This window comes from Apteryx rowi, unplaced genomic scaffold (genome assembly GCF_003343035.1).
Source record: "Apteryx rowi isolate R43461 unplaced genomic scaffold, aptRow1 scaffold_12, whole genome shotgun sequence".
Lineage (NCBI taxonomy): Eukaryota > Metazoa > Chordata > Aves > Apterygiformes > Apterygidae > Apteryx > Apteryx rowi.
This window is the reverse complement of record NW_020447419.1, coordinates 3808318-3832859: the sequence shown is the minus strand read 5'-3', so window position 1 is coordinate 3832859 and position 24542 is coordinate 3808318. Positions and strand designations below refer to the sequence as shown.

Genomic DNA, 24542 nt, shown 5'->3' with positions numbered 1-24542 from the left:
CCCGGGAGGGGAGAGGGTGGGCGAGTGTGTGCGTGTATGAGTCCCATTTGGGGGAATTATATCATTTGAGTCACATTTTTATTGTGAATGAAATATAATATCCATGATTCACCATGACTTCTTAATTTAAAGTAAAATTAGCTCTGAAAGCCATTATTATTAAATAATAATATCTGATCAGAAGGGGGGGGTATATTATCAGTTGTGAATAATTATCTGACAAATGTAGCTTTTCGTCATGTTTAGAGGTTTGTTGTAAACTGATCTAGTTCCCTGGCAACAGGTGTTCTGTATTTTTGTTTTTATTAAATAACTGCAGAGTATATGTGAGCTCCAGTTTTCTGCCTTCTTTTCTAGACGGTTCAGCCTCTCCAATACATAGTTGGCTGACTGTGTTCTTTGGCTTGTTTCTTTCCTTTTTTTTTTTTTCCAGGGGAAAAAAAATGTGGCAAGTGCTCTCAGAAAAGGCCTGCTGTTTTTCACTTCCATGTAGCTAGCTTAAATCAAGCCTTTATTTCCCCCCCTGCCGAGGTTACCTTATCATCAAAATACATATTACAATGTACTGTTTTACTAGGCTTGTATATTGAGGAGCTACTACTATGCTTTTCTGTGAGCTGTAGCCAAAGCCTATGGCTTGTACAGTGGCTTCTTTTCCTGGCTTGGACAAATAAGAGCTTATTAGCAGGAATAAAAGACATGTGAAGTAGCAAATAGTGATTAGTTTTGTTTATGTATAAATACTGATAGTCATAAGAGAACGCAAATGCTTGTGTGAAGAACARCTGTTCCCCACGTGTTGTTTTTGGACAAAAGGGAATGAGTGTGAATGTTCACAAAATAGCAAGTAAGAAGGGATATAAACAGGGTCAAATAGCACATATGTTCAGGAACCCGGTGTATGTTCTTAGATGTTGTTTCTCTCATGGCTAGCAGCAGATTGCAAACTCTGTAGGATGGATCGTCTTTTCGTTCTGTGCTTGACAAGCACCCTGTTCACTGCAGGCCTAGTTCAGGACTGCGCCTGCTGTTTGCAACTGCTCTGACAGTTTTTTAATAGCAGCTACACTTACTGAAGCAATTTTTGCGTTCTTCCCTTTTATCACCCCGGAAGATGTCATTATGAAGATCGATTCACTTCTCATTAAGTGGGTCTACATTTAGCTGCACTTAATGAGTTAAAATCAGGTTAACAAAAGGGCAACCCTCAAGAAACTAGTGCTAATAATTGCAAGGCACACGGGCATCATACAGGATTTGGCCCATAATTTTTACTAGTTGTGAGTTGTGGTTTGTTTTGGTTTTAAAGTGGCTCACTCACGCCCAGGACAGACTAGCAGAGACGCTTTGGTGTTTAAACCTTCTCTCACGTGCTGGTGGAGTTGCCCGGCAGCGCCATGGGGCAGTGTGTGTATGCTGGGTCCGGGCTGCTGCCTGCAAGCCAGGGACACCGTCGCCTGCCTGCGCTCATCTTCCCTGCTCATGTCGTTCCAGGGCAAGCGGTGAAGGAGAGGAAAAATGGCGGACGAGAGAAAAGATGAAGCCAAGGCACCGCACTGGACTTCGGGTCAGCTCACAGAGGCTTCTTCACACCCACACTCACCTGAACTTAAGGATCAAGGTGGTGCAGGTGCTGGACTGGTCAGAAGTGCCAATGGATTTCCCTATCGCGAGGACGAGGAGCCAGGGCTGGGCGGACGGGAGCAGCAAGGCACGTACTCTCGAACCAAAGAGAATGGCATCAACGGGGAGCTGTCGGCAGGGGACAGGGAGACTGCAGGTAACGCACCCAGCCTCGCTGGGGCCTGGCCTTGAAATGTTTGGCTCTGCAGACCACTGGATTGTATTTTCCCATGGTGAAATGTTTGCTGACCAAGGCAGGAGGCAGGGTGGCTCCTTCTGCAGCAGCTGCTTTGGTGGCCTGCCAGCCATCCCGCAGGGCACAGGGCAGCGCTGGCACGAGGGAGCGAGCTGGATGTGCAGCTCTGAAGAGCGGTAGCTCTTCGTAGCGAGGGAGGTATTTTCATGCGGGTCTGCACAGCCAGCCTCTGATCCTAATTCAGGCTTCTCGACCATGCTCTGAGAAGACTTTAGGAAATGCGTGATAGTGGCTTAGGGTGGTAGATGGGAGTGTTCACCTCACTGGGGTTAAGAGAACGTGCTGGCGTAGAGGAGCTGGTCGTCTTCTTGGGACTGGGAGGAGGTGGGAAACCACGTTCAGTTGTTGGGTGTGGAGAGTCGCCTTCTCTCTTGAGTGTTTGTGTGTGTGAAGGCCGGATTCTGCTGGTATTGCTCACAATAACAACACCTTCTTGAAACCCACCAGCTATTTGCAGAATAATGTGCTGCTCGATCTGACCGAGAATACCACAATTCAGCGTCAGCACTTATTTACCATTGCCTAGGCATATTTCACTGTATACTCACTGGGGTTTTGTCTGTTTGTAAACTACACTATGATTTTAGGAATTGGCTTGTTATTTGGAAAAAAAAGTGCGATTGTGTCAAAATGAGATATGCAAAGCAAGTTTCCTGTTTTAGAAGTAAATGCTAATTCTTTCTGTGCAGAGTTCCCACTTTAAGCCCCAGATGAATACTACAAGAGGAATTTCTCTTGTACAGACACTACTGCCCTTGATGCATCCATCCATGCATGCTGAGGAGATCTTTCTAGCAATGTTTGTTGGCTGTCGACAACACTTTGAGATGCTATCTGTAATTTCTCAGCAGTTGGAGAATTTTAAATCTCTCAGACCCTAAAGTGATTTCATAAGTGATTGTACTAGAAATGAATACCTCTGCTAAAAGTAAATAGATTTAAAGAGTCTCTTCTTGTGGATAGCCAAAACTTGAAAGCGAAAGGTAAGAGAAATCTTTGTAAGCATTCAGGTGAACACATTTTTGATGATTGTTTGGGAAGGTGATAACAAGATCTGTTTTCTCTGCTGTAACCTAACTGTGTACTGTGCTTAGCCAGCAAGTAAGCATGAACAGCTGTACAGCAATCCCAAAGGTAAGATGCTGCTGTTCTTAGGTGTTGGCTTGGGCTTTGAAAAAACTAGGTTCATTTCTCTTCTTTGCCTCAGATTTCTCACATGGTCTTGAGCAAGTCCCATGCCCATACACATCACGAAGTGGGAATAACTTTACATAATAAAGAGGCATATCCCCTCCTTATAAAGGCCGTTACAAAAAGAAATATGGGAAATCATGCGTGAAGCTCAGGCTCTGAGCTGTGGTCAGTGTCTGAGAGAGACCTGAATGTTTAACCAAAGAGTTTGCAGTCAATGGGTCACAGGAGGCAGGAAGCTAGTGCTGCCTGTCAGCTGGCATTGCAGCAGTGTATCTTCATGTTGCTCTTGAGGCAAGAGGTTGGGCAGCAGAGCAGATAAAACTGGGGCAGCATGTCTAGGGGAAGCGGTGGGGTCGGGGAAGTACACTTGCCTAGGGAACAAGGGAGCTCTTGATCTGTGTGAGGTTAGCTCAATCAGCACTTTATGGCCTCGTTTCCTCCTCCTATGCTTTTTTCACACTGTTTGCTTAGATTGAAAAATCTCTGGTGTGGAGACTTACTGTCAATATCGTATACTTATTGCTAGGAAGACTTACTGTAGCTTATTCCRTGGCATCTTAGTCTGTGCTTGAACATCAGGAAACTTCCTAAAACTGCTTGCTTTCACACACGAAACTCTAGTTTTCCGGAAACTCGAATCCAGCCTTTGAGCTCTAACTTACCAGGAACATCAGTCTGGGACTGCAGCCGGAGTCCTGGCACACCATGTAGTGCTCTGCGGAGGGAGATAGTACCAAGGACTTGAACCCAGCACAGGGGCAACTCCTGACCAGTCTTCGTTTCTGTGAGAGTCTGGCAGGCGAGACATTTCTGTTTTGCCTTGCACATAGCTTTTACGTGGCACCTCTGTGCCTCCCAGCCCAAGGCTGGCATAGGCAGTAAGTGAAAATGCTTGTGTATTGCACAATTTCATCCTAGTTAAACCCATATCTAATTTGTGCTCTTTAATGTAATGTAAGACACCTTTGAATACTTAAGATATATTTTTAATCATTTTTCCTTTTAAAGGCCACCAGGAGGAATTTGTCGGCAATTTACTGTGGTGTCAGAAAGGGAAGGGGGCATGCATTGCCAGAGTAACGATAGTATTTGCTAGCTGGATGTTCTTAATGCGTCATGAGGCAGGAACTTCGGAGGTGGATTTGGGGTGTTTGATTCAGAGTTTGATCTTGAAATCAGGCTTACCATTTGCCACCACCTTTGGGTATCTTTGCCATGTTTAATTGTACATTGTAACTGCAGTGGGGTGTTGTATCAGAGAGGGCTCTTAAATGCTAGTATGATGCACATAATTACTAATAATGTGACATAGGGTTTGTTTGTAGTAGCTTAGAGTCCAAACAACTGAGGAGAAAAAGCATGGGAAGTCAAGGTCAGCCAAGATAATTGAGCCAAACTGTGGTTTCAAGTGGATTTACAGGGATTTTATTTTCCCTGGTGCAAGTGCAGCACCATAAACTAGGAAAATCTCTGGCTTCTCTGCCTTCGTGTAGAAGTCTGTAAATCCACAGCAACAACAACAAGCTCAACCAAAGTGAAGCACCAGTATAAACAGCCCCTTTCCCTGGGCAGCTGCCCATTGCCTGATCCCTTCTGATGAGCGTTCAGTTGTGTTTTGAGGCGTTTAGCCTAAGTAAGCTCTCTTGCACCTGATTAACCCAGGAGCTGGGATTTATTCACGGAATTGACCTCCCCTAGGGAGAGGTATTCTGCAGCAGGGGAATATCCCCTGGGGCGCAGAAAAGCAACGGGGCACCCATTCGCAGGACTTATGCTGTAAGACTTGAGGGCTGAGAGTTAAGGGGAAGGTTAGCATCAGACCACCAGGCCAAAGGTACCCTACGCCAGTGCTGACGCTGAGGCAAGGGGTGGAAATGAGGGAGGAAATAACAGTTCTTGCCAAAACACATCGAATCCATCACTGCGAGTGACAGTTTTAGGTTTGCACAGTTAAAATTTGCCTTCCTGTATATATGTGTGTCTCTCTTTTGGCATCTGTCTAAGAGTTATTGAGTCTGACCTCAATTTTGGAATCCTCTGAATCTGACTGTTGTGCTGCCTTTGATTGATCCGTCTCCGTATCGCGCCGGTAATGGCTGCATTATTGAGGCACATCAATGCCCTCCTTTCAAATGGCCTGACGGGAACGTGGGAGAGTGCACAGCGCTGGGGACAGGGCAGCCCCAGGGCCTGATCCAGTAGCTGCTGAAGTCAAAGGCAAATATGTGTGAGGGAATAGGCCAGTGTTTTGGCATAGCGCATAGAAAGCTGTTATGGGTGCGGTGTAAGTAAGGGTGGTAAAACAGCTGTCCCATTATTTACATATATATAAATATAAATCTATCTATCTGTCTATCTCTTTTCATATATAGCAGTGTGGATAAACCAGCTCAGCACCGCTCCGTCCTTGGCCCGTTCTTCTGCCAGGGCGGTGTCCCATGCTGCTCGCAGAAACACCTTGCCTTTGGGGTGCTCTGCAGCACCCCTAGCCTCAGAGCCACTGCATTTTAATGTGCTCTCACTGCTCCCTGCCTGTTCTTGTTCTTTCTTATGCACACGCACACACAAAGAGCATCTTCAGTGAATATATTGGAATTATTAAGAGCTCAGATCTGTAGCTCTTGTCAAGGCAAACATTTTCATGTCATACGAGATGTGTGCTGTAAAGGAGGCGTGTTAGTGTAATCTTCAGAAACTCACTCTGAAGTGAGCTGATGTGGAAAGCTTTGGATTGGACCCCATAATAGAGCACAGGATGTATTTGACTTACAGTGAAATGCGAGACTGGCAGCCTTTTATTTGCTTACTGGAAACCCATGGTCAGCTCATTGGAAGGAAGTGCTGAAGAATTGTACAGATACGCTGCAATGTTCTCTGGAAACTAGCAATTCAACACAATCCATCGTGTTTGACTTGCAAGGAACTTCAAGTTGCAAAGGTTTGTTTTTCTACACTTAAAATGCATTTCTTTTTCTTTTCAATAATATAATGACTAACCTGTCAAATTTATATAATTAGGGGTAAGAGTAGTTAGATGTATTGTGAAGCATCTTCCACAATATGTCTTTATGTACAGTGACTCAGCTGACTGAGTGCTTTCTTCATTATATGCCAAATGCAGGGTTATAATCGGAGGGAGGTTGGGTTACCCACACAGCTATTTGATGAAATTTTTTTTTGACGGATTAAGAGAAAGCATCTCTTGAAATCCTATTATCAGAGCCTCAGGACAGTGAGTCTGTCCTCATGTCAGTCGATGTTAARGACAGTAATATATCCTGCCAGAGTGACAAACAGAGCCCTTCATTAATTGGCAGAGTTTGCAAACCGTCTGGGATGTGAAGAGACTGCCAGAAAATTGCAGCAGACTGTGGCACAGCACAGAGGACCACAGGTTGAGCACTACTGCAGTGTTTTTCAGGGTCTTTAAATCATAGGAAAGGTGGATGAGGGGGAGTCCATGACAGATAAATGGGAGAGGCCAGTATTTCTGGTGGTTATGGGATCCCAGAGGCTGGTACATGTTAGTCTATAGGTGAAGCAGGAAGAGGAGGGAGCCATAGACCTGTAAAGAAGAATGAAAAAGTAGCAGTATTGAGCTGAGGGAGGAATGAGGGACTAACGAAGGGGTGAGGGGACCAGACCCAGCATAGGGAGAGTTAGGAGAGGTGAAGTGCAGGGTGCTGATGAGATGAAAGTGAGACAAAGCAGGAGCAGGAAGTGGTAGAAAAAAAAAAATTGAAGATAAGGTAAGGTAGGGCAGTAGAGAGAGATTCAGAGTTATCTATTCATCCTGAGCTGACACATCTTTTGCATGATGGCAAATACTAAAACAGAGAGGAAGGGAGTCAGACAACAGGGAACAGCAGTCAGTATCTCGCTCTTTCTCTTTTCCTTAACTCTTTGCCAGCCATTTTTGTTACTTGCTCTCTGGATGTTGAGTGTTTCTTTACACTAGGACGTAGCAGATGTAACGAGATGTAATTTCAAAAGTCCGCAGCCCAAACCAGCAGCTTCTGTTGGCATCAGATTTGCCAAAGAGGTCAGACCCTGGTGGCTCCCTTTCAGCATCTGGGTGTAGTGAATATTTTTCAAAATCCAGTTGCTTATTGCAGTACTTTGGCAGGAGCTGGAGGGTCTGACCCCTGGTTTGGGCCCTAAGTGCATGCAAAAATTGTTGCCTGGAAGGGAGGAGGGTGAGCTTTGCACTGTGCCGGTGCCATCGACTGTTATGGCTGGGGAGTTAGACACGCATGGAAGTTCAGCCATCAGCCTCTTCTGTCCTTAAAGCTCCTTGGAAAATGCCAGTGTATGGTTCTGATTCACTTTTGAAAGCCGGATCTTAAACTGGACCAGGTGCAATAACACCCTTGAAACCAGTAGAGTTGCATTCATGCCACGTCAGGGTTGCGTCTGGCTAAGAGAGGGAATTAAACAGTTATTTCATTTGTGCTCCCTGATGTTTTGATTCACTTTGGTGTTTTCGTGTTGCAGTATGAGCATCGTAAGAGGAAAAGGCATAAGCAACTGTGCTTCTTTAAGAAAGGAGAGCGACAGGCTGCTGCCGGTGTTGGCCTGGCAACAGGAGCTCTGACTTGTTGCAGTCAGTGTTGCCAGACAACGTAATCGATACCGACCTCAGAGATGCGGCATCGAACAATGCGCCTGGAATATGGATGAAATATCTCTGATAACATATTGTTCCAACCACGCTATTAATTCAGATTGTATGCTACAATCGCTGTTTATTGCGATTGCCTTTTAAAAATAACTCCAGGCGTTCTTCTCGGGCTGAYGTTGCCAGGTTGGAGTTGGGTGGCAAACCGACAGATCTCTGCTGCTTTTCGTTCTGAAGGATGAATATCCCATCAAATAAAGAATACCCATCCTGGGGTTTAAATTTTTGTTTTAGTCTCCACTTTTTGTGGTCAAATATTTGCCTTTTGTCTGTTTGCGCTTCCTCCCCAGCATCCTCTGTTGGCTGGCTGCTCTGCAGGGGGTGGAAATCCTCACTGCGCTCTTTCTGTGGTCCTGATCTCAGTCCTCCGGTACTGGCACTGGTTGTATGATTGATGAGACAGGTGTATCTAGAGGCCCTGTTCAAAACCAGGGCCCACCGGGCAATATTTGGCAGTGGGCAGAGGTCTTTTGTGACTGCAGCTAGACGGTCTTATCACTGGAGACCGTGCTGGGATATGATTTTCCATTCCAGCGTCGATCTGAGAGCAGGAGAAGTTGGAGGAAGGTTCGCTAACAAACAACAGAGCCTTGTTTTGCAGCCACACAAGCCGTTCTTGTTTCAGGCAGAGCTAAAATGGCAACTTTTTCTCCAAAGCTGCCTTGAAAAGGAGGCGGTAATTTCCTCCTTGGTAACCCCTGGCCTCTGTCGGAGCGGACAGCCTGGGAAGTGCCCACCTCGCTTCCTGGCTCTGTTGTCCCCTGCGCCAGCACTTCCCTGCCCTCCGGGGCTCGCAGCCTGTGGAGCGCAGGAGCTCGGAGCCCCGGCCTGCGCTGGCCGTGAACCCCCTCGCCTAGCGTCTTTGCGCATCCCCCTCTCCCCTTTGCCCCTTACGGAAACTCTGGGTCGTGGTTTGGTGCACTTGGTGGTGGCTAACCCCAAGTTGGAGCAGCGCGCCACAGCTCTCCCTCCGCCCTCCGCCCCCCGAGACCCCTCGGCTTCCAGGCCAGCCCTCCTCCTGGCGCGCACACGTTAGACACCCACCTTGCCGCACGGGGGCAGCGGGGGCTTTAACCTCTCTGCAGCCAGAGGGTGGGTGCCATCAGATCATTTACAAAAATGAGGAGTCACACAGACAGCCTGCTACTACAGCGATGCCAATGCCAGGCGCTGCTGATTTTTTTTTCGGTGTTGCCATGCCAACAGCTCGGTGTGCCGAGCGAGATCTCCTCTAAGCTCCGCTGAGAGCAAGTCTGTAGCCGGGGAGCTCATTTAGCATTCAGGAGGGCACAGCGTCTCTGGAAYGCGCCTGAGCCACGGCCAGGCTGGCTCACAAACGGAGTGAGCGTCTTTTTTTTTTCCTTTCCTCCAGCATTTGCTTCTCAAGGTTAAGGGAGACAGGGTGGATAGGGAGACAGAGCCCGGGAGTGCTTTGCAATTGGAGATTTCATTCTGCTGTCCTCGCTGAGGCAAGACTCCCATGAAAATGGCAGGAAATTTTTKGGGGGGGATTATTTGGTGTGCAAAATATATCCGTGTGTGAAATATATGTATGTAGATTTCTTGGTCTGACTAACCCTGATGAGCTATTCTGCATTAAAATGGGAAGGCAAGGCAATCTGGGTTTGAATTCAAGYGAGGAGCTGGAATGAAAGAAGGAAGCCAGGGATAAAACCCCCATCTTCGTCTTCCCTGCTGTTTTAATCTGTGAGGTTAAAATACAGAGAAAGAACTCGTCTCTTCTCTTGATGAATTCATGTTTGGAGTAAGGACTGCAGCATCTAGTATGAAGTGGTGTTTTGGTTTTTTTTAGTTGTATGGAGTTACTGCTGGCAGATAGCTGCTTGCTTTCAATTAAATCATGACGATGAGAACAGGTTTGCACGCCTTTGCCAACTGAAGGAATGGAAATGTTCGTAAAGCAAGTGGTGTTAGACGGCAGATGAGCGCTGGTAAGCCACTACCTCTCCATACCAGCTGCGGAAAGGTTGATCCAGGAATCCAAAGGCAAAACCCAAAGTGAGGGCTACGTTCTGGTTTTGAGTCTGTCACTCGTTTCTTGGGAGATACCGAGTAGAACGTTTACATTTGCCTGTGCAGTCTCAATGACCTCGTGTGGAGCAGAGGCTGTTGTGCTTGGAAAGCCCGTTTTGAGGCGATGGTTTAGAAATGCAGCCTTGTTGTTTTGTGTTATCTTTGGGACATTCCACAGGACATGCAAAAAGTGCAGGAAACTCAAGATACGCCAACTTCGCACGTTAGATTATGTGAGTGAGCCCTTCTCCTACCCGTGGAAAAAACTTCAGTGCTTTAACTTTGATTGCATGCAGTGTATGGCAAATAACTGTGAGATATCATTATCTGCAAGGCAGGAAAACCTGTTAACTGCTTTGCAGAGAGTCGTTTTCACTCAGGACTGAGTAGATTGAATACTTCATGGAAATCAGTTTCACTTAGAGGCAATATATACTCTGGGAGGAGAAAATACACTCTATGTATTTCACTTTTTCTGCTCATATTTCATTCCTTGAGACTAATTCATAACAGTGCATGATTAGTTTGGTACAGCTCCCAGCAACCTCTACTGCCTATGGCAGTTATGATGAAGGTAGTCTACAGGCTGTTCCTCTGTCCCTACCGCTGTGCCTCTGGAGAGACAGATAAATAAAGAGGAGCAGAAGTATCAGCTGCCAGTGCTGTGTAGAAGCGACAGTCTTGCTGACATACCAAAACTGTTTTTATCCATAGCCTTGCACTGTTTACGAGAGAAGAAAATTGCTTCAGCAGTGACTGTTGTATGTTACCCCAAATCCAGGGCAGATACCAAACGCTGCATCCAGGGTAATGCAGCCTGTGCAGGTTGCTGCTGAGCTCTAAAGTTAACTACTCCTTAGCTGTGCCTGTCTGTGAGTTGCTTTCTCCTTCCTTTCACAGTCACTTTTCTCCTCATTTTAGAAAGTATTGTCCTTCTAAACAATTGCTCTGTCACCTCTTTCTCCTTGTCCTCTCTTTCCTCCATTAAGTTGCATCTGGCTTTTTTCCATGCTCCCTGTTTGTACCCTCTGCATTACCCCAGCCATGCAGTGTAGCCTCTTTTTGGCCTGAACTTGCATAGCTGCTCTCCTTCTCCAGATATGAGAGCTCTGCTCCTGGAAGCAGACCTCTCCTGACGGCTGCAGTGATCCCAGCCCTGCTCTCAGCTGTCCCCACAGCTCCTGGGTGCCACCAGCACCAGGGCAGTGAAAGCTCACACACATTTTAAGTGCATGGGGAAGACAGCTCTGCCAGGGAAGACGGAGCAGATAGTTCAGAAGGTGCATTGAGTGCTTTTAATACATGTCTTGCACCTCACTTCTGTACAGGTAGGTGCACCTTTCTCTTCCCTAATGATTTTGTTTAGTTAGAGATGGGGGACAGTAGTTTCCAAGGTAGGGAGGCGGTGGACAGGAGAAGGCCCCGTGAATAGTTGGAGATGAGTCTGAGTCAGTGGTGGTGGCTTGGCAGAGACGAGGCTCTTTAAAGAGTCCATCCGAGTCCATCCGCATCCATCCGCTGCGATAGCGCCAGAAGAGAGAGAGGGAGACCACAGAGTTGCTGAGCAGGGCACACAGCTCCTAAGAGCTGAACTGCTCTGAAAATCCCCAAATCAGGTCTTTTGTGGGGCTTGGTTAATCTGTACGTGCCCCAGGACCTTTTCCACTCTGTCAGTCTGTCGGAGTGCTCACAGACATTCATGGGCAGGTATGCCACACCGCTCCTCCCAACCGGTAAGAGAGGCGTCTGGCTGGCTGCAGCCGAGAGGACCGACTGGGAACAAAGCTGCGAGCAGCTGAGCCGTGCAGCTGTTGCTGCATTGCAGAGCTAGTTGTTTAAGCGGTGTCTGACTGGCAGCGTGAGCCTTAAGGGAAAAGGGCACTGTATTGCTGCGCTTTCGTGTTACCATGGCCCCTAATGGGGTGCGTCAAAATTCTGTTGCATTGACAGAATGATTTTCAGTCACTGAAACAGGCATGACTATAAATCCCACACAGTGCACGCACAGGTTAATGTTAATTTTAAACTTAAGTTCAGCAGTTTGTCTAATGTACTTTTTTTTTTTTAATCACAGGAAACACTGTAACAAGTGTTTAAAATCAGCTCAAAAGGAGCTAAAAAAGAACTTTAAGAGACATGTCATCTCCTGGTGTAGGTGGCTGTAGTTCCACTGACTTCTGTGGGCTGTTCTCCTATTTATGTCAAAAGTGAATTAGTTCTTAAAAGTCAGTTTATTTAAAATTTTAACACGTAATTAAGTTCAAGGCAAATTCTGATTTAAAAGCTAGTTACCTGTTATGTGTATTTGTTCGCACTCAGAGGACTAAATACCAGATTCTCTGTTTTGAAGCCAAAATGCTTTCTTTCTGCATGAGTCCTGAGGAGTCCATGTTTTAATGAAAAAGAAATACAGCTGCTTCCTACATGCAAGTGATGTTTTTAGCTGATACCAAGTCCTGGGAAAACCAGGGGACCTCACCGGATTACGCTGGCTGAGGTTCTGCCTCTGGCTGCTTCGGTATTGCACGCGAGCTGTAAATTGCGTTGATGATGCATCAGACAAAATAGAACCCGGTTAGTTTTTCCCACCTCTGATTTGGCTAGGAAATGCTGATGGTAGTAAATATTTTATTGCAGTCAGTAAACTTAAGAAGATGTGACTCAGGAGATGCATAGGGAGCAAGTATTTGCGGTAATGACGGTTCATTTTTAAAGCTTTGCTTTATTGTACTGACATTTGTGCAACTCCTTTTTAACTGACTTTCACATTTAAAGGGGAGGGTGTGGGAACTGATCCCGTGATGTTCTGTTTTACAGCTGCTAGACAGTGTAGCAGAGGCCTCTGACTACTGCGCACGCAGCAGGGACGTGTTAGGGGAGCTGGAGGAGGTGGCTAACTGGAGCTCTCACGATTGCTGCTGGCTCGTGGCAGGAGCTCCCTTTTGGGTTTTGCTGCTTGTGTGCCGTGGAGACTGGGAGCATGTGTGCAGCCCTCGCTGAAGAAGGTGACCAGGCAGATGCCACCAGGGTGGTGGAGCTGAAGTAAATGCAGAAGGTGTGGAGGCAGCCCCAGGGGAGGCCCCAGAGCCGGGGGCCGCGGTGGCATGTGCGAATGCTGTGCAGCAGACTCAGGTGCCCGAACAGCCGCCCGGCAGCTCACCCATCTTTTACAGCTGGGCAAGGCAGGATAGGACCCAGCTCGGTTACAGCCAAACACCAGCCTTGTTTACTAGGGTTTATCATGTTGCAGAGCAGATATGTTAAGGGTCCGGGTGCTGGTGATTCAGATTTATAATCTTGAATCTAGGGGTAGGTAGGAGGGTCTGCTGAACACATGAAGTGCCCAAGAATGTGGACACATGTGCCATTTGCTCTGGGGCATGCCAGGATATGAACGTAGCATGTCAGGTATCCATCTAGAAGCTTTTTTCACATAGTCACTACAACACGTCTTTCACCAAAGGATAATCCGTTTGAGTGTCCATACTGTTGGGGTTCGATGTATTGTATAACCATAACTTCTAGTTTCCCAAAGCATAAACCTTTTCTGAGCTGCTTAGTAGGTAAGTTCTTGTGACATAATTAGTCTCTCGCTATCCTTGTTGATGCTACAAGATGTTAAAGTCAACGAGTTTATTAGGAAAATAATACTTGCCAGTTATGTTGTAGTTTCATTTAATTTAAAAGCTGATGTTCCCATTACTTGCCTTCATACCTCCTGCCAATTACTGTTAATATTGCCAACATCCAGATCAAGGACCTACTTACAGCAAAATATTTACACTCACGAAAGCCATTTGAGAGCTAATATTTGAATTCTGTAAAGCTATGTTAGTGCTTTTTTCTTCAATCTCGAGTACTAATCTGTTGGTATTATTTGTTTTATTTGAGCTGTTCATACTGTTTTGATTGCTTCTGTATATTTCTTTTTCAACACAAGTGCAAAAGGCCGTACTTAGAGTCATCATAATCCCAGTGACGAATTCCAAGCTGTCTTCGTTTTTTCCATCAGAAGTGTCACTGGGTCAAACACGGGTCTCTTGTCCCCAGAGTTTCAGCAGTCTTTGCTCAAACAGAAGACCCACTGGAGAGCTGAGAGTGAATTCAGGACCTGCGCGCAGGGGACTGCCTAATGCCTCTAAACAGAGAGCTGTTTGGTTTATAGTCCTGCTGCACCCGGAATCGTAGTCCTGGGAGGGAAAAATCCATCCGTCCTGTTTGCTTTTCAAATTTGCCAAAGATTGCAAATAGCAACTTTGTATCTTTCTTTTCTGAAGGAATGTATTTGGGATATTTTGCCTTGCTAAGCAATGCAGGTTACTTTGTGCTTTTATTGTTGACTTGATTCCACCATGCCCACAATTAGTGCTGGTTACCTTGGAAACTGGTCTGCACCCTACTGAGGTTTTTGACAGGAGCATTTTGACTGAAATTGTTTCGTTTTCCCAATTCTGCAAACACACATGTAGCTAATCCTTTTGACGTGCCTTGCCTGTGCTCCTTGCCTACAATGCAGCAAAATGCAGGAAACATATTATTTTATTCTTTCCATCTGTTTGCATCTTTCTTTGTCCCTGTTTGAGCTTCTGTCCTGCATGAGCATTAATTATCCTTTGCTTTAACCCAACTGACTATTAATTTTCTAGGTTGGAGTCTGAGGGGTGACACTGCGAATGAGTGTGAAGTTTTCAGTCTCCTCCTTTCTGGCCGCCTTCCTAGCATCCCTTTCCTTCAGTTTTCTCCTGGAGCATTTGTTGTGCCTGCAGTTCCAGCACATTAAACTTTGTTTACGCCCTAAACAAGTTCTGCTTTGCAGAAACCAGATGGCAACTTCCATGGCTATTGTGAACTCAAGAGCCGTTGCTCTGCAGTGTGGTGGTGTGAGACAGAGGAAGCGTTAGAAAGAGTGAGAGACGATTCTGCTTTAATATGGGAAGAGGTGAAAGATACTGTTGGATGAGGACTTTCAGAGGCAAATGTTTGAGCCTGAGCAGTTTCACCTAAAAAGTAGTGTTTGTAGCTGACTTAGCTCCTCAGTGGGTTGAGCCTGAGGTTATTGTAGGTTTGAAGAGAGAGAGGAAAAGTGCCTGAGGTTGAAAGAAAACAGTTTACAAGGTCATGAAAGGAATGGACACACCATGCATTACTGTGGAGATCTATCACAGACCTAATTTTTGCTCTTGTAATTATAGTTGCCAATTATTTGTAATAATTTTCTGGAAATTTTTGGTGAAAGCTCAGACACCTTCTTTAAAGATCTCTGTCACCACCCATACGTATGTCACCAGGGCTGGTAAACCTCTGTGTTAAAAGACTTAATGGACTGGAAAGGTGTTCTGGGAAATGACAGTAATGTAGGTAATGGATTCAGGGGACAGTAGAGCCATGTGCAGTCCATTGACAGCTGCAGCAACATCAGTAAGAAACAAAAGAGGGCTTTGAAATGCCATCTTGGCCACTTACAGGATCTGCTCCCAGATCTTTGGCTCTGCTGCAACAGTGCTCTGGCCTGTAACCTTGCTTTAACAGCGTCTGSTTGAGTCTCTCTCGTTGAAGGAGGATCTCTCCGGTGTCTGGATGACTCCTACTGCAGTTTAAATGTCGATGCCAGAGCGGGCTGGCATGGGGATTAGGCAGCACTTCTGCCCTTGGGTAAGCCAAGGGACTGTCAGCCCAGGATTAGGAGATGGTATAAAGCCACCCTTTCTTCTTTTCCTTCTTGAGCTGCCTTAGAGAGGAAAAGACAGGGCCCAGGAGTTGGTCCTTCCCGATTTTGTATCACCGTTTTCAGGGCGTTGTGCCCAGCATCTGGACTGCTCTGGGGCAGGAGAGTGGACCACGCAGGTAGCCTTACCTGCTCTGTGGCTTGCATCAGGGTCTGTTAGAGGGCAAGCTAGGCCTGCTAAAGCCAGCAAAGAGGAAAGGTCATGGCTCCCCATGACATCAGCAGCTTGACCAGCATCTTCTGCACATCTTGTTGTCCTGAAAGGGTTTGTCCCTGAGTTCCCCACGGGGTAGAGGGACTCCAGATATCCAGATCTGGCACCCTGGTGACTGGTGTTCATAATAGGATTATAAATGAATCAGGCTGGCTTCCAAGACCAGAAGCAGAGGGTACTTACTGGTTCGAGTTTTAATTTTGGTTTAAATGAAYGTTATGCTCAAGAGGGATGCCTGCTTGCCCTCTCAGCCCTCTCTTCCCCACCAGACAAGAGCTACAGTGCTAGGAGCAACTGGAGAGATGTGTCCTGGCAGAACAGTTGGGCCTTGATCTGAAGTGACAACCTTTAAGGGAGAAGCAGAAGTGCTGTCCATGTGTCTGTTAGTTCCTGGCCTCTTGGCTGAGCCTGCCTGTTGTCAAGGAGCTTTTTAAAGTTCAGTCTGAGGATCTTTTGCAGTGTCTTCTCTCCATTATGGAGCTCACATTTGAGGACTGCCTTTTGGGCTGTCACAGAGAGGTAATCCTGCTGTGGCTGCCGTCCTCTGTATTACTGGTCAGGCCACTTTCATGTGTCTTCTCTGCCTTAGCGGAATGGGTTTGAATTTTCTGAGCTTATTCCTCACCTGATGCAGAGACTGCTCTGGTGACTTCATTTCAAGATCTCTCTCTCTCTCTCTTTCTCTCTCTCTCTCTTTTCCCCCCTTTAGAGTAGCCTATACTGTACTGCATTCCCTGAAATCAAACTGGGAGACTCTCAGTCTGTCTTGTATCATAGGCAACCGACACCTTGGTAGAAAGGAGCAGCATCTTGCTCTCTGCAAAAACACTAACAGAAGCAATGCTGCCTTTCTTCCGTTGTGCTCGAGTCATATGTGAAGCCAGGGTCCATGTCGCCCTTAAGACACGCATATTTGGTGTTACTTATCATTGGTTAGTGCTATTTTTGTGGCACAGAGCAGAGTCAGAGAATGTCTACCTGGTTAGATAGAGGGAAAATAAATCTCTACAAACAGAACTATCACTAATGAAGCCAAAGCTTTTAGTCTGTGAAGAATTTGCCTGGCTAACTTTCCTTTTTCTTTTTTTGTTCTTTATCATTAAGCTTCCTTGAACTTTAACTGAACCATAAGAAAGCTATGAAGAGTCTCAATAACTGCCCTGTGAGGATTTGACTTACCCATTGGGTCTGCTATTTATAGTGTCCATTAGTACAAAAATGTCTGTCCTTTTGCAGCAGTCATGTAGAGCAAAAACACTGCTCTTCTGGCAAACTGCCTGTGCGTCCTATGTCGCCCAAAATATCCATCAACAGAATGCTCAGAAGTGAGCCTTTCTTGATAAAAATCCCCAGAGGCCATTTGTATTTTTATTTATTTATTTTGGATATTCTGAAATTGAGATTTCCATTTTTCAGGAGGTAACCTTCCACTCCCGGTCCTGTCTCTCTGTTGAACGTAATCTTTGTCACCAGCAAATTAAATCAGAAAGATTGCCGAGAGGGTGGGAACTGCCTTCCAACCTTTGAAGAGCCCATTTGCACCCTAGAACCAGGTTTGATGTGAACAAGTAGAAATTCCATAACAAAGAAGATCATTTTTAGTAGGGATTCATCTTACCTTGCTGGAAGGAGGCTTGCAGTAGCTCGAGTAACGGAGAGGAGGTGACCAAGCAGATCTCCTTTGGATATAATCCAGTATAATAAATCTGCTGCATGTTAAATTCTGCATCTGAAAAACTAATTGCAGCCTTTTCTTAAAATTTTCAAGTCAAAATAAGCCTAAAAAATTTATTCTCCTAACAAACTTGCCCCGAAAGGGCATTGGGGAAGATTGGTGGGCTCCAAATCAACATTCCTGTTCTTTGGTGCAGCAAACTAACCACACGCATTAGTTGATTTAGGGGGTTAGGCTGCTTGATAACCATGAAGTGGAGGTTTATCTAATAAATTGGGGGCGCACTGTTGACTAGAGGGAGAGAGAACTAGCATTGTCATGTCCGGTCATCTGTTAATGCAGGCGTCCATATCATGTAGTCCCTTTCATGAATGTAACAGGCTCCATCTCAAAAAACAATTGAATTTTTTCCTGCTATTTGGAAAATTTTTCCAGAACTTCGCTCTTCTGACAATAGGAAAACGTCTTCAGTTTTCTAGCCAGAATTTATCCTTGGCAAATTTATACTCATTCATTCCTGGGCTAACACATTTTTTTAATTCAGATTATTTTTTCACTGTTTGGTGGTGGTTCTGACATACTCATCCATCACCACTCACTATTGGCTGCAGCCAATAAAACTGTATTGCAGTCACTGCCCTCCTGGCTACTAGTCAAGAGGGAAGTGAATTGTAAGATATAAATACACACAATTATAAAGGAAATGTTCTTTGCCAGTGGGTTTTTTAATACCTCATTACGTATTCAATTTATGCAAAAGAGATTAACGTAGCATTTTGTTTTTAGATGAGTGTGACTGTGAAAGTCAAGTAACTTACATCTATGCTTCTTTGGAGAAAAAATCTGCTTTGCTGGGGGACAAATGAAGAGGATTAACCTTACATTAAAAAAAGAGAAAAGGAATTCTGCAAGAGCGCTAGCAGTGAGAAGAGATCTTCGTTATTCATCCAGTGGACAGCGTTACTTGTCAGGATGGTTGCCGTAGAGTTACATGTAGGGCCTTGATGTAAATAGACTTCCCCTTCCCCGGCTGGTCGTTGCCTGAAGGAAGTAGCAACGGGTGAGCAGAGAGGTTTTATTCTTGTCCTCGGAGATGGTGATTATTGGCGTTTCTGTGGTGCTTCACCAGAAGAGCAGGGTGTATTGCAGTCTTGGTTAGAAATTTCTGTCCCCACCAGTGGGGTGTAGCGACACTGACGTTCCTTGTTCCGTTCTCAAGCGCCTGCCCTGAATCAGCCCGCAGCCGGGCAGGCGGCGGCCCGGGGCTGCCGCGGCCCGTTGCCTTCCCTTCCCTCCGCTCAGCTCCGTGCCGCATCCCTCCCGCTTTTGAAACAGCTCTCACCCAGCACTCAGAAATAGCTRGAGTGGAGTTTTATTTGCACTGAATCTGGCTGTGAGAGGATGCAATATGTTGATTAATGAGTAAGGGAAGGCGAGCAAATGTACAGGTAAGAAGATCAAAGCCTTTTTGTCTGAATTTTGTAGATGGTTCTGCCAGATAACCCTTAAACCCCTTGATTTGCTAGATCAAATGTGCCCGGCCTGCACTTCGGGAAACCTCTCGGGTGGCTTCCGCCTGCGGTCGCGGGCCGGCTGAYGTGGCGCCGCACCTTTAAGCGGGCCCAGAGCTGACATGCGCCGTCTCACACGTGGGTGGGAGCAGCTACTCTTGCGTAGGCCCCCTCCCGCTCACCAGAGCACCGAATGCCTCCGTCGCCCCGGGCACAGCACCCGCCGGTGCTGGGCRAAGGCCAAGGGCACCCTCCGCGCGCCCCGCTCTGCCAAGCACGCGGCGTCTCGGCGCTGCGCACCTCCTCACCGCCTGGAGCCGAGCCTGTGTGCGAGGCAGGTGCCTGCAAGCTTCAGTCCCACCTGACAAATGTTCTCCTCTGCAATTCGTTTGCATGATGTTCAGACCTACTGTTTCAGTAAAGCTTTATGTTGCAGGCTTAAAAGGGTGAGGAAAACAAATTACTATGTTTTAATCATATAGAAGTGTTATCTGGCCCTTCTGTTTGAAGTCCCTCATCAGCATAGCCTTAGACGTCTGTCTGGGAAATGCCTTTAATGCATACTAATCATATGCTGATGGGGAAGAAATATCATCCAAAGTACGTGTAAGAATGCAGAGAACTCCATATATTAAATGTCAATAAATCCCATTACTCAGTTTGCCTTTCTGCCTCTGTTTGCAAAACAGTAAATGGAAAAAAAAGATTCTAGACATTTAATGAACGATCATCTTGAGTTTTTGCAGTTGCTGCACATTCCCTCTAACAGACGTAAGAGAGGGCATTTACTAATGAGGCTGAATACATCTTACTGCAAAGGCTCAGGTCCTGGTTGTCATAAATACGCAGCATTTTTCACTGAGATCTTTGGAAAATCTGGTCCTTCCATTTTATTTTTCATGATTTGCCTATGTTTCAGGAAAAAGATTACCTTTTAAAAATGGATTATATCAGCTTCTGTTTTTTTTATTTAAACTAATCTGCATAATTAAAAAAAAACTTTCTCATTAACATGCCTTTCTTTGTTTTATTAATTTTGCTACTGCCACAGAAGAAGTGTCTGCAAGGATAGTGCAAGTAGTAACAGCTGAAGCTGTAGCAGTCCTAAAAGGTGAACAGGAAAAAGAAGCCCAGCACAAAGATCAGCCTGGACCACTACCTTTAGGTAAAACAAGATGAAGAATGTTAGAAGTATCCTTGTGTCTGCAAATGTTATACTTACATGCATATATAGAAATGACACAACTGTGTATTCATGTAGGTCATAGTTATGGGTAAGCTAGTGCACTGCTGGATACATTTTGGAACCCCGTAATAATAGTTATACTTATTTTCCCAGTTCACCACGTACCTTTGACTCTCTCATTCACTGTATGCTCACAACAGTAATTCTTCACCTGGTTTCCAACTTCTGAGCAGAACATCTGTGAATGTGATTACTGGTGGCAGTTTTCATTGTCGTTGTGTTTGGTGGGACCAGCAGAGCTCAAAGCCCCTTTGTGTTCAGCCTCGTACACGGAGAGAGGGCGATTGATGTCTAGGGAGGCAAAGATTAGAGGAGAGGCATAGAAAACACAAGTGAGATTTTGCTGGTTGAGTGGTAGCTACTCCAAAAGATGAAGGAAGAGCCAGCTCAGGAAGAAGCAGAGAGGAATATGGAACATAAAGCAAGGGTGGGAGAGGAGATAACGCTCAAGCAGAGCAAGGTGGAGTGACTCAGGGTGGAAGCAAGAGCCAGTGGTCCAGCCTGGGAATAGTCCCGCTGGCCACAAAGTCCATGCTGTGCCCTCACCCTGCTGCTGGCTCCTTTGTGGAGTTTCTTTAAAGTATAAGTCTATATGAACATTTCATATTTATAATCATTCTATCAGGTAATATGCCCTTCCTCCCTCCTGGAAAACTTCCATAGTAGCCCAAAAGTTGTACGCCAAAGGCCAGAGAAAGGTTGTACTCTGTCCTGAGCTAGTGAAAGGCTTGTAAGCCTACCCTGGCATAAATTGTGCTGAGCAAGTATACACTCTGATCAAATCAAAATGATGCCTTGTGGTGTTTTTCCCACAGGCCCGCTGCTGTGTTTGGTACAACGGCTGAACTCTGCTTAGGAATGTTTTAAGGTCAATTAGTAATCAAAAACATTTGTTGAAAATTTGGTTCCCAAGATCTTTTGCTTCATTGAATTAATTTTGAACTGGCAGTGCAGCAGGGAGATGTGATGCTTGATAATTCCCTTCTTTACAGAGCCTCAATTTTACATGAAAGACGCCAATTCTGCAAAGCACTTGGTATATATGTAAACACAGAGTGCTTTACTGGGGCCTGCTTGAGGCAAAACTGAGCATTCACTTGCATCTAGTTAGAGAAGACATTTTAAACATATTATGAGAAATGCATCTTCAGTTAGCAACAGCTGGTGTTACAGTTCCCATGGTCAGAGACTGTTATATAAATGCAGGTAGAACTGCGTTGTAATGAAGGCATAAATAGTCTGGCACTGAAAAGTGTATCTTGCGGGCAAGTCACATAAGGGTCTATTCTAAACCACACTAAATTCAATAGAAAGGAGGCCAGGGGAAATTCTTCAGGGGCCTTGAAACTGGCCTTACTATGCTTGGGAAGAAGCTCTGAATCATAAACTGAGCTCTGCCTCTCAGTAGGAGCCATTTATAACACAGATTTGTTGAAACAGATTTGTGGCTGGGTTTCTTTTGGTGGCTAAGCCCCAGATGGAGTTCATATTAAAAAAAATAATAAAAAAAATAATAATAAATATATATATATATATTTAAAAAAAATCTCCAAATGTTTAGTAGGACATCAGATGCAGAGATTATGCTGACTTCATGTAAGAAGCAGCTTGTTCAGGATTTCATCATACTTCCATTGAAATCACTGGAAAAAAAAAATCATGTGGTTTCAGCATCTAGTCTCATGACAGGGAATGAATCTAAAACCATAGTATATTTAGGCTTCTTTACAGCACCTTTCTCAGCTGAATCACTAATATGTGATGGCTGACATAAGTTCCCTATTGTCATGTTCTCCTTGCCTGGAGTGGTGCCTCTAGCTAATGTCTTTTCTATTTAGAGAAGGAATATTTGCATGCATTCTGTGATTAACCTTAACTCAGCAGAAGAAAAAAAAAAAAAAAAGAGGCTTGCAGAATGTCGAATGTCCATGTGCTCAAGGTAAACTGAAGCGATTGGATGCCAGTTTCTCATGGTTCCAGAAAAGCAGCCTGGATTTGTGTCTCTCTTTCTCTAATATTTTATTGTTGTTGCCTTTTGACTGAAAGTTTTCTTAAGTGGCAATACAGATGTAAAAGATAACTTTGTACTTGTTTTTTGTGTTGTACTCTGTGGCTAGAATTTTGAAATTAACGTGTGCCATCTGAAAAAGAAGTCCTTTTATTATAGCTTTAAAAATCCAGGTATTTTAAAAGGATGTCTGTCTGAAAATCCACTAAACACAGTCCCCATTGAATGATTCTCTCAACTGGGCAGAACAGGTTGACTGCAGCTTGCATCAAGCATTGGCCTCCTGGGAATTAATCGCTGTTTCTCATTTTCATTGTTTGGTTTCTAGCAGTTGAAGAATCGGCTAACCTGCCTCCTTCCCCACCTCCGTCGCCAGCTGCAGAGCAGACGGGAACTCTGGAGGAAGGTAAGGGTCTCCCGGACACTGCAGTGTACGGCTGTCAGCTGGGCGTGAGACAGGAATCTAAAGGATGGGGGAATCAGAAAATGGAGAAACTTTCTGCCAGCTTCATGTGAGAAGGCAAGACATTCCCCAGCAATAATTCCCCATCTGCAAACCAGCTGTAATGCATTGATGGGGTAGAAGCATATGCACGGAGGTAACTGACAGGATGTGTTAAGTGTATCCATATTAAAGAAAAAAAGATGGTGATGATAGCCTTTTTATCTGTCAAACACAATATGATCCGAGATGTCTGCTATCTCAACATGGTCACCAAAACTGTGGTTCCATATGGGTCATTTTTGTTTTCTTAGGATTTGTTTAGCTTTTTTTTAATGACCATTAACTGTATTTTGGAATCTTAAATGCATGAAAGTGAGGAGATTCAGAGCTGGATCATTTCTTTGAACTTCAGCTTCTAATCTATGCTTCAATGCCTGTGTGTATTGGGGTTCTGCTCACAGAGTGCAGAAGTCAAATTGTAGTCTCACAAGGTAAATTTCTACTCTGTTCTGCACGGTGAATAGTCAGTCTTAGTAGTCCATGATCTCTGCATTTTCCTTTTGCTAAATCCCTGTCTAGCAAAGGATTTAAGCACTGGCTTTAATTTTAAGCAGATGCCTAAATCCCAGTGAAGCTGTAGTCTCAGTGCTAAGCACTGAGTTCAGTGTTATGTTCAACAGAAGTAGACTGCTGCATCAGGGCCATCAATATAGGAGACACAGCAATATGTTAAAACAGAGCCATATCTTACGGACGTGAGGAAAGGATTTGGTGCTCAGAACCCCCAGGGACTGGCTGGTGAACTCTGCCATGTGAACAGCGCTTTTATGTGTCAATTGCCGTCTTGGATTTTCTTTTGGCTTTTTTTTTTTTTTCCTCATAAGTGCATGGAAATAAATTCTTACTGTCTGCTGAACAAACTTTGGTATTTTAACACAGAGCCTCCATTAATGTTCCAAMTGGATAGTTCCGATTTCATATGCTAACATGGTCTGACCCTCAGTTTATCAGGACACTCTGCAATTAGGCATCTTCCATCCTCCGGTCATTTTTGAGATAATGCAATTACAGCCTGTGTTAACAACACCATTTGGCAGTGCACTGTACTGGAAATACCTACTGGATGTGGTTAGTAACCAGTATATAAAATTTGATTAATTCTTTTTCTTTTCCAAAAACATCTGCCCACTGGGTGTTGAAAATAGTGTAACAGTTCCTCGACACATCACCCAGAGGTAATAGCAATCAAAACTGTTAACTGAAAAGGAAGCTAGCAGAGCATTAGTAAAGGCTTTTAGAATTGTTACCAGGGTTTTCACCACTTTTTTTTTTGTGTAATTCAGGTGACTAGTTCAGTGTATGCTTTTTCATAGTGCAATAAAGGGCCTGTTCTGCTTCAGGCAAATGTCAAGGTTCTTCCATTACCATGAGTTGAGGATTAGCTTTGCATACTGTTTCTATCAGCAGTGTTATTTGCATGTATTTCAGAATTTTATGAAGTAACCATATTGATTAATTGACAGGAGGTTATAGATTGGCCACTTAGCAAATGGAAACCATCTTGCTAGTTGTATTAACACAAGAAGATGGCAAAATGCTATAGAATTCTAGTTTTTTAGGAACTACTGGACTGTGCTGTTCCCAGCTGTGTAAATGACTCAGCAGGTCACTTAACATGGTTGTTTTTCTCTTTCCTTGCATGTAGGATTGAGTTAATGTAATAGCACTTACCTACCCTGCAGGGGGGTTGCGAGGACTGAAAGGTCAGTGTTTGGGAGATGTTTGGGATGATTTATGCAATGCTACAGTTCTTAAAAACATTCAAATCATTTCCTTTGAGGTTAGTCAAAAAGGCTTTTCCATAACAAGATTTTCATCCAACTCTTAATTTTCAGAGCAGAGCCTTGTATAAATCCTAAAGCCATAGGTTCAC

General features: G+C 44.8%; 1 protein-coding gene across 3 annotated transcripts in view; it reads left to right on the top strand.

The window, feature by feature from the left end:
* Window positions 1-1518: 1518 nt before the first annotated feature.
* Window positions 1519-24542, top strand: part of MAP2 (microtubule associated protein 2) — a 69009-nt gene continuing 45985 nt past the window's right edge. For all 3 annotated transcript variants that reach the window (XM_026088169.1, XM_026088160.1, XM_026088152.1), the window contains exons 1-3: window positions 1519-1780; window positions 19962-20075; window positions 22493-22570. In XM_026088169.1, coding sequence (XP_025943954.1) covers window positions 1519-1780; window positions 19962-20075; window positions 22493-22570 — 454 coding nt within the window. The remainder of the gene's footprint in view (window positions 1781-19961; window positions 20076-22492; window positions 22571-24542) is intronic.